General features: G+C 38.3%; 2 protein-coding genes across 2 annotated transcripts; one reads left to right on the forward strand and one right to left on the reverse strand.

Annotated features, from left to right (window-relative positions):
• Positions 1-211: 211 nt before the first annotated feature.
• LOC120005040 (snRNA-activating protein complex subunit-like) lies at positions 212-5,297 on the forward strand. The gene is made up of 11 exons (XM_038854468.1): positions 212-442; positions 518-567; positions 660-726; positions 817-872; positions 1,184-1,361; positions 2,045-2,133; positions 2,220-2,310; positions 3,792-3,887; positions 4,407-4,532; positions 4,613-4,873; positions 4,975-5,297. The coding sequence occupies exons 1-11, from the start codon at positions 284-286 to the stop codon at positions 5,257-5,259; spliced, it is 1,458 nt and encodes a 485-aa protein (XP_038710396.1). The 5' UTR covers positions 212-283; the 3' UTR covers positions 5,260-5,297.
• A 256-nt stretch (positions 5,298-5,553) lies between these two features.
• LOC120006240 (probable E3 ubiquitin-protein ligase EDA40) lies at positions 5,554-8,189 on the reverse strand. Its single transcript, XM_038856203.1, has 3 exons — positions 7,902-8,189; positions 7,385-7,504; positions 5,554-7,096 (listed from the first exon to the last, which is right to left on the reverse strand). The coding sequence occupies exons 1-3, from the start codon at positions 8,022-8,024 to the stop codon at positions 5,756-5,758; spliced, it is 1,584 nt and encodes a 527-aa protein (XP_038712131.1). The 5' UTR covers positions 8,025-8,189; the 3' UTR covers positions 5,554-5,755.
• Positions 8,190-10,605: the final 2,416 nt, after the last annotated feature.

Raw genomic sequence — 10,605 nt, forward strand, 5'->3', positions numbered from 1 at the left:
GGTACGATGGGAGATCCCTAATTCAGACGCGAACGAAAGGATTGTCTTCACCTGCACCTCGCAGAAATATCTGCCACACTCGGTAGCTTTTCATGGTGAAAGAGACTAACTTTTATCATTTTGGGCCGACGACAGTAATTGGGTTGGGCTAAATGGTCGTTTAACTTGGGCCTAGCTGTAACCAGTAACTAGTAAGTCATAACTCATAGTTCTGTGCCCTCGGCGTTTGAAAATTGAAAGCGATTCTCTTTCCCCGCAACCCCTCCTCCTCCCGGCTTCAGAGATGACAGAAGAATCAATGGAGATTGCGCAGTTCGAGCAAGAGCATGTAGACGATGCGAACTTTTCGATTCCTCGGGGTGGTCCTCGCTACATTCCGAACATGGTAGGCCCTCTTACCAGGGTTGCTGACTTCGAGGCCTCTGCTGCCCGCCAACTTCAGGTAATCCGTAATCATCAGTTGTTTGTTTGTTATTTGTTTCATAAATTTAACCAATTCGATGATGGTCTCTTTCAGGAGTTAGAGTACGAGTTGTTGCCAGATTCTTTCAGTGATGAGGATATATCGTATGTACCCTATCATTGTTGCTCTTGATCTGGAATCTTATTGACGTGAGCTTTTGGCTCGAAGAATAATCTCCGATGCTTCAATTGTGCAGTGTTGATGAGCTTAGAGTTTTCACAGATGATGAGTTGGTCGATATGGCTTTGAAGGAAGATTTTCAAGTATGGTGCTTTATTTTCTACTCCATTTATTTTAACTAGTTTTATTATTATCTAATTATTTGTTTTCGTTGCTTTGGTGGATGATTTTAGGATGCTGAGAATACTGAGAAATCTTTGCAAGTCTGGGAGGGGAACTCTGTCGCCGGGTAATTGATAGTTTGATACAAGTATCCTGTATGCTACATAATATCTGGAATGAACCAAATTGAGACCTTTGAATTTCTCTATGTTTATATTATATTAAATATGGATGTTCGATTTGTGGACAGCAGATTTTTTTTAACATTCTTTTTACCTCAGTGAATCCCTTGTTTTCCCCTGTAATGTGAATATAAGCATTTGGTATCTATTCATGCTTTCAGTGTTTCTTCTACATCATTTTAAGTGATATAAAATATCTCAGTTTTCCTCTTTTATATCTTGAATGAATTTACTTATCTCTTTGCATTATACGCAGAAAAAATGGTACATCTGCCAATAAAGATGCATGTTCTGATTCCTCTCAAAGAGGAGGGAAGACTTCTGCTTCATTAGAATCCACATATGGATCTCAGACCGACACCATTGTCAATGTAGCTGCAGATAATACCAAATCAAGAAGGAAGAAAAGAAGAGGGAATAAGCGTGCTCTGGAGGTGTCTTATCTTTCCTATGATGGTTCTATCCTTTGTTTCAGTGTTTGCTGCTATATAATTTCTTCTAATTTTCATAAATAGGTGGTGCGATTTTTCAAGGTCAAACTATTCATTCAAAGTTTGATTAAGATATTGTGATCACGTTCTTCATATGCTTTGCCAACGAAATTATTAAAGATATTATATATTTCTGAACTTGCTGAAATATATTGTATACAATTTAGTGTGAATGTCACTGAAGTTTAAAAAATGGAGTTTAGTCATTAATGTCTCTCTTATCAGCAATGTTTGTGTGTGAATTATTTTTCTGAAGGTTGTACTCTTGTTGGTTGAGCTTATACTTTAGCAATCTACTTGTAAGATAAATGACATTTTCTTTTATTCTTTTGAGACTATGAAACTTCTCCAAGGTAGGGCCATTGGACTTGTGTAAGCCATTTACAATATTATAGTAGTACAGAATATGAGAATATAACCTTCGGGCCCCAATAATTTGTGTTTATACTTACCTTTTCTCTTATACTTCGGTGTTTAAGTGCATCGTACTCTGGAATACTTTTTAAATAATATCTCATGTAGTCCTTGTTTGCATCAACAAATTTTCTATTCTTTGTCCTGTTACATTTTTTAATTTTTGTTTTTTATCTTATTGTTTATTGATTTGATCTCTGCTGCTTATTCAGGATAGTTATATTGAAAAGGTGGAGGAACTTGCAAAAATCAAACAAAAGCAAGATGAAGACAAAGCAGCAGCTAGGCTTCATTGTTTCATGTTTGTAGATGACATATGTGTCCAATTCATTAATGGTACATTCTTTTTTGTGTTTCTGATTATTATGGACATTCATTTTGGTGCAGCCCTAGCTGCAAGGTCAACGAATCTTCCGTTGCATCATCAGAGAGAATTAAAAGGATGCAATCACTCAGGTCCATAAACTCTGAAAGAAAGGTTCCTTATAACCTACAGTAAATCTAGTTTGCATATGTGGTTCTTTGAATGTATGTTCATGGAGTTGTCTTATCCTCCAATTTACATATTTTAACATGTGCATATTATGGGCACAATCTACTGTATTTCCTGTTTACCTCTACCTGAAATTTATTTCACTAGGTTTGGCAGCCACTCATAGTTAGCAACCTATGTAGCACGGATACGGACACGCGACACGGATACGACACGATACGAATACGTGGATACGTGATTTTTCAAAAAAGTAGGATACGGATATGTTGGGGACACGTAACTAATTTATATATATATATATATATCATATGTTTCATTTCAATAAGAGAGTCCTGTAGGAGTACACGTGTTAGACACACACAATAATGCTTTTAGAAAATGGTGATCATCACCTATAACAACAGGTGGCATAGTTATATAGCAGCTGCAACAAAGGCATTAGCAAAACCCTTTTTTCAATGTTTTTCAGTTTTTTGCCTGCTTTGAAGGTTCTCTGTGTCTCTGCTCTCGATGCAGAGAAGAAAAATGGAAAAGTGAAACAAACGACAAAGCCATTATGGATTGGCAGAAGCCAGAGCTACAGAGACCCATAACCTGGTTAAGAACAACAACCTTTGTCGTCGATTTTTGTCTCTCTTTGGTCGTCGATCTCTGTCGACAGTAGTGGTTTGGTCTTCGTCGATGATCTTTGTCGACTGTTGTAGTTTTTCGTCGATGTCGAAGACGAGAAGAGTGTAAAAGACGATGAAAGCTTGTCGTCTAATTGTTTTAAGTCTTAAGAAAAACAAATATCCTATAAACCCTAGGGCAAAACGATGTCGCAGCATGTCCAATACGTATCTGGTACGTGTCAATCACGTATCCGGATACGTATCGCAATTTTAAAAAATTAAAAAAAATTGTGATTTATTAAATACGTATTTGAGACGTATTTATGACGTATCTCAACGTATCTGTATCCGATACGTATCGGACACAGATACTCCACCATCTCTGCCGTATCCAAGCTTTATAGTTAGCAACAATGTCATGATTTGTATTTGAAATTTCTTTCCAATTTAGGAAAACTCTTTATGTATGATCTTACTGAGATGAAGATGTGATTGCCAAATTTATATCATTCTGATTATTAGTTTGCTGAAATTGTCAAGTGAATTTCTTCAAATTTCATTTATCCATATGGACTGAGTAAGGTTTCATATAAAATTAGCAGGACGTAGAACTCCTTGTGTGGAAGTACGTTTGCTGGCAGTTTGATCTGAATATAGAAAACGCAATTCTAAAATCTTCGCTGACATTAAAGCTTCGATTATTGAAGCTTGCATTGACAACTTTCTAGTTAAGCTCTTATTTTCATTAGCCTAGACATGATCACGTAAATATATATTGATGCATCTACCTTTGATTTGTTTGCCTATGATTTACTGCTGATTAGTTCATTCTGTTTTTCTTTGAATGTGTTGTAGATGAAGGCATCAAATATTCAGGAGCATATACGTGTGTTATATCCGGAAGTTATACTTTGCATTGAAGTTTATCATGCTATAAAAAAATGGTCGAAGGTATATAATTTTCTTTTCTTTCTTTCTTTCTTTTTTTTTCCCTTTTTGATAAGTCATACTTTTTTTATTTATTATTATTAACGTGAAAGGGGACTTGAACTTTGCCTTGTTTCAACCCTTAAGGAGTAGGCTACCACTAGGCCAAGTGTTTCGTATAGATATAAAATTTTCTACTCTGGTGTTCTTCTGAATTATAAATTATTTGGGTGATCATTAGATTCTGTTGCAATCAGGTAATGGAGATCATATAATGTTTTTGGGCATTCAGGATGTCTGGTTCTTGGTTTCTCTCGTAGGTGAAGTGGCTCTGACAGATTGTATACCCATTTTGTAGCTGTTCTGTTTTTTTTTTTTTTAAAGTTAAGATTAATGGAATGTAGTTGTTTTAATATATTTTGTTTTATTTTTTTCCAATGTATTTTTCCCTGTTTTGTACTGTTAGTGCCTTAGTGGTCTTAATTTCATTATGTTTTGCCCTTACTAATCTGTCAGTCGTATCTTTTGTGAAATTGGCTGCAGACCCAGGAGTTCTTGGTCCTAGGGCGACAAACCCTGTCTGAACTAAGGGATAAGATTAATTGTTTGACAGACTGTGTGATGCAAAAGGCGGAGCAGCCTGATCCTTCCGGATATTTCCTCATAGAAGTGAGAAGCTCTGTTTTCTAGTTTCTTTCACTGCAAATATTGCTTCCTACTGCATTTTAACTGTATGCTTCATCTTGTAGGATGTATTCTACAATGATTTAAGAGATCCCTCTGCCATAGATTATAGTGAACCTATATTTGATTGGCTTGAGAACTCGAGGCATGAAGCTCTTAGAAAATGGGACTGCATTATAAGTGGTGATTTACAAAAGAAGCAAAAAGCAATTGTAGGTGAGGTGAAATCATCAGATTTGCCTCATTTCAAGTCCTTTGCAATGCAGAAGTCGCGGTTTTATGACTTGAGGTTTCGACTTGGTGCTGGATATCTGTACTGTCATCAGGTGCAGAACTCTATTGCATTGTTTTCAAATTATTTAGGCGGCAGTATCACTATGGGCTTCACTTTTCTGCATTCTCTCATTTTGTGATAATTCTGGTGCAGGGAGACTGTAAGCATACTATAATAATCAGGGACATGAGGTTGATTCATCCCCAGGACGTGCAGAACCGGGCAGCTTATCCAATTATCATCTTTCAAATGAAGATACGTGCCCGAAAATGCGATGTTTGCAATATCTATAGAGCTACTAAGGTTACTGTAGATGACAAGTGGGCAGGGGCGAACCCTTGTTATTTCTGTGACGATTGCTATTTCCTGCTTCACCACAACAAAGATGGCAGCCTCTTGTACAGTGACTTCCTAGTGTATGAATATATGCATGATTAATTGCTTTGGGGTAATACATCAGTCGTAATCCTTTTGAATGTGTGTTGTTTGGCATGCATTTTACAGTTTTTTTTTGGTAGCCGATAACAATAGCTAGCGTGCTCTTTGACCAGCTCACTAAGCCCAAACCCAGACAAACTGCTTGAAAATAGTTGTACCAAATTACAATTAAAATTTTGACTTCGAACGAGATTTTTTACGCCATAACTCCAAAGAGAGATAACTAGTTAGGTTATCGTGTGGTTACACTATTGACATTTATTGATAATTCAACTCTAAATTTGAATCAAGGCCAATCCGAATGAATTGCTTTGGATTACTTAAAAAAAAAAATGTCTGCAAATGGATGATTAAGAAACTTAATCCTTTAGCTACGATTGCAAATTCAAGATTACAAATTCAATATAATAGCTAATTGATGGGATAAAGAGCCACAGCAGTCCTACTCTATGCAAGTCCCCCTCCCCTGTGTGTTTGAGCAAATATGAAAGTATAATCAAATCCTATAGCCATGTAAGTGCTTTGCCCATCTTCTAGCCATATGAGGGTGATGGTAATCCCAGGTTTCTACACTGCTATTTCTCCCACCAATAACGTTCACATCCCTTGCTGAAACGGCTTCTGAACCAGCACCCTTTGCTTCTCTCTTGTTGCCTATGGACACCACAGTTTCTCCGGTTGTGATGAAATCATCACCACCCTCAACATAACTATATTCCACATGAACCTGTCCGCGCTCGCCCATCTCCAAATAAATCCTCCTCTCCTCATCTCCTTTTAGCTCTCCGAGTCGTATGATCCTTTGTTCCTCAATAATTCTCAACTGCACATCGCGAATAACACCTCCCAATACTCTTGCTAAGAAGTCTTCGAATTCATGCATGACGAACCCATTTGAAGTGCCAAAGCCAAATCCCACGTGGAACCTATGGATGGGGATGGGCAGTTGCATGCTCATGCCATGGTATGATCTTGTTGGACTGTCAGACAGATGCAATACACAGGAGTGAGGATTCTTGTGGGAGCGATGTTCAAGTATCTTTATCCCTTTCTTCAACCCTTCATCTGGATCTGCTTGCCCCATGTAGAAAAGACGGTCAATGACTTGTAAGGCTGCTCGCTTCCCGCAGGATGTCATTCGCCTAAGGGGGAAGACACGAGCTGCAGAAGACGAGTAAGTCACAATGGCTAAACGATCAATGGTCCGCAGGGAGAAAACCACCAATGCCATAGACTGCTTGAGAAGTCTCAGGTGTGGACCATTGGTGCTTGCTACCACAACCAAATCTGTGGCTGGCTGATGTGCTAGTTTTACCGAGAGAGATGCAGGTCTCCTACTCGATGCAGGATGGAGGAAAGGTGTTTGATGATGTTTTTGGTGATGATAGTGTGAGTTCCTCATCCCATTCAATTGCAAAGATGAATGTAGGCAATTAGGATGATGAAAGCTATACGGCTGTCCCAATGTTGGAGCCACAGGTGTAAGGAAGAGATCAAGGCGGGAATGACTAGCAGTAGCAGTGTGATCCGTCTCAATGGGGTCATCATCATCATATCGAGCAGAGCGCAGGAGAGAGCGCCTGTGGACCCGAAAAGTGGCGATGGAGTCATCAAGGATTTGGAAAATTGGATCAGACTGGTTGCAAGGAGGGTTTAGGTTGCGGGGCAGCTGGGTCCAATGGGCTCGGCAAATAGGACAGGTGATGCTTCCATGGCGGACATTGGATGAGATGCATTCAAAATGAAACGCATGAGAGCATTGGGCAGTGAATATAGCCTGCCCTGGCCTGCCGCCTGAGCTGTAACGCAGAGGATCCAGACATATTGCACAAAGGTTCTGCCACAACACACAAACAAACATCAAGGAATGGCACTCGTGCAATCACATTAAGGCTTGATTCCAATGAAGAAAAGGTTCCTTGAATTCACAGCATTCTAAAATAAAGGATAAGAGAAATGCAGTAGAAATAGCAATTGTGGAAGCACAGCACGCACTAAACAAGAGAGCAGTCAAACTACATTGGATTCCAAAAGCAAAAAATACTCACAACTCCAACAAATTACTACCTCTTTTAGTGGCATGGCAAATATTTGCTTTGACAGCAGGGAAAAATAAGAGCGATACCTTAGAATTGGGCTTGCTGTTGTTGGTGATGCTGGTAGGAGTGGAGACTCTTTCAGCATCTTCTTCTTCTTCTGATACATTTCTGGACAGTGGGGGAGACTCTGACGAAGAACCCAAGATCTGTTCATGACACAAAGCAAAGAGCCGTCATCCTCTCTCTCTGTCTCTCAAATAAATAATAAATTTTCAGGGATAATTGAGAATGACAGAACCATTCCCCTTTCTGTACATACGGGGGAAGAAAACAAATGCAAGGAGGAGACTTTCTAGTATATTTTTGTTTTCTTAAGCTGATGATTGATTGATTGATTGGGAAATTGGCAGGTACGAGCGTCTGACCAATCATTCACTTGGAATTTCAAGGAGAAGCACAAACAGAAGAACAAAAAAAAAGGAGTGAGCTTTGCAGTGAATTGAAATGGGTAATTGGATAAAAGAACAATCTTTCCAATCGTCATTCTCTGCATATCTAAAATCACAGCTGAACCAGAAGAAAACACAGAGGGAGGAGACTTACGGTGGGATCAATAGCTACAGGGTCCACAGGAGGAGGCGTTTTCATGGAGAAGGAGCCACATGCTGTCACTACCATCTTCCATGCTGCTTTTTTCAGCTTTGAAGATGCTACTCCTACCCCCATTTCTCTTCTTCTTCGTCTTCTTCTTCTTATAATTCTGTCCAGCTAATGAAGCATATATCAGGAGTGGAAACTGGAAAGAGAGAGAGAGAGAGGGCGATCTGGCAGACAAAGGCCTGCCAGATTCTGCAATATCTTCAGAGTTTGCTTTTTCGCTTTTCTTCTTTCATTCTTGGGCTGAACCCACATTTATACTACACACACCGTTTCATTTTCTTCCAAGTTTTTACCTGTCCCCATATCTTTTATTTTAATAAGTTCACTTTTCTTTAATTTTTACCATAATCAAATTTTTTTTGGAAATGGAATATTAGCTAACCTTTACCTTTCATCCACATTCATAATTTGCATTCTTCTTCCCTTAATTGGTTGATTTGTCCAAGACTCCAAGGGCCTTTGACTGGGAAAAAAAAAAACAAAAAACAATAGTTGAATAATAAAGGTGGGGTTCACAACTTCACATGGTAGACATACAATCAAGAACAACAATCACCTTAGTTGGAGGGCATGGGCAATACCCAAAAACAAAATGCATATCAAACATAACAAATCATTATAAATATATCGAAAAATATAAACGTCCCAACAACTACTAAATCTCAGTGATTTCAATTGTTGAGATATATGGATGAAAATTGAAGTGCATGTGATATCCATATACCTCGACAATTGAGATCTCTAGGATCCCAGTTGTTGAGACCTCTAGCATTATCCTAGGTAAATATATTAGGTAAATAATTGGTATTGCAAAATGCAAAGAAAAGCAAGATATGGACACAAGGGACCACCTTCCAATGCAAACTATTCCTGTGCAATTTCCATTTCAACCCAAAACTAAGATTATTTAAAAATAAATAAATATATTTCTAAAAAAAGTAAGTAATTTATCATTTTATTATGGGTGGAAAAAAAAGCTAGTAAAGGGATTAAAAAAAAGGAGCGTTAGATTTTGAATTTAAAGGTTTTGCCAATCATAAAATGTACTTGATGGGCTTTGTTGTGGGCCTTAATTTTCGCCTTTTTCTTTTTTAGCTGAATGGAGGGTAGCCACTTACTTAGCCGTTGCAGTGTCCACTTGGCATGTGGACTATCTTTTTTTAAAATCCCACTTGAATTATGTAGGCCTAATTTTAACTTTTGGGGTTGGGGGAAGGTATTTGAGCGGGGCATGTCCTTTCCATTCCAGTTTGACAGCATAAGCATCCATACTTTGAATGCTGGGATGAATAACACCATTCACAATTTCATTCAAGTTGATTAGGCTTCAATAATAACACCATATTAACAAATTTTGAGGGGGCCAGGAAGATGGCATGGCATTAGCTTCGGACAAATGACTTATGATTTTTTGTGAATAAATGAGTATATGATTGAATGAATGTCAAGGTTTAAGGTAAGGAGTCCTTATCAGGTATCAGTGTCTTTCTTTTTTCCCCTAAGAACCTACTAATCATTATGTATTTGGGTGGTTAAGGTAGATTTTTTTTTTTTTAATTACAATTTTCCACCCAATACACATTAATAATATTATCCGCTTTAGATTGTCTAATTCTCGTGGAAACATCGGGCCAGTACGGTTTTGCCTTCCCAAGAGGTCACTCATTCCAATACTTCTCTCGTGTAGTTTCCAACCCAATACACATTGTTCGTTTTGGATTGTCCAGTTCCAGCGGATACATCGGACCCGAACGGTCTTGAATTCCCAAGAGGTCACCTATCCCAATAGTGCTTTCGTAGAAGCACGCTTAACGGCTGAATTATTACGTAGGAGATGTTTTTCTCCAGTAAAACGCATTGTTTAATGGTTAGAGATTGAAATTATTTGTTAACATTTTTTTGTTTTGTGTTTTTTCTTGTTTGAAAGAGGTTGTGCATCGGATAATGTAGAAACTTGAAAGCATGAAGAAGAATATATATATTTTTAGAGACTGACACTTGGAGAATGGAGAGGGCCTTTCAATCGTTCAATGGTCTTCATTCTTGGCCTTTCGCATGAAAAGAATGGAAAGAGGAAAAGGATGATTGTGTCCTCAACTCCTTTAAGAACCCTCCAAATACCCCCCCCCCCCCCCTTTTTTTTCCTCTTTTGAGGGGGAGATTGCATACCTAAGTTCTTTTATTTGACCAAGTCAAGTTCAGATTTTGAATGAACAGCTAATCAGGGAATAAATCTAGGTTACTTCTAAATTAGACAAATCAATCATTTGGCATTGATACTTTCTTGACTTCTGGTATGGTCAGATGCTTTCTTGGAGAACTTTGAATAAGATTTCATTAAAAGATTGCATTACATTCATTCTACATTGCAAGCAAGCCCATAGAAGATACCAAAGCCCAAGCCCAAGCCCATGTAGGAGGAGAACCCATCAACCCATATTACAATAATTCACAAAATATGCCAAAATTGAGATTTGTCCTGTCCTGTGGTTTTGCATGGGATTCATCAATAAAAGAAAGGCCAACAGCCCTGTTCCACGGACAACAGCAAGTCAGCAATCATATTCATATGAGATGGATATGACCTAAATGACCATCAATAACAATATTTAATACGAATGGGACCAAGGCCAACGGTCATGTTCAT

This window comes from Tripterygium wilfordii, chromosome 9, assembly GCF_013401445.1.
Source record: "Tripterygium wilfordii isolate XIE 37 chromosome 9, ASM1340144v1, whole genome shotgun sequence".
In the NCBI taxonomy this organism is placed as follows: domain Eukaryota; kingdom Viridiplantae; phylum Streptophyta; class Magnoliopsida; order Celastrales; family Celastraceae; genus Tripterygium; species Tripterygium wilfordii.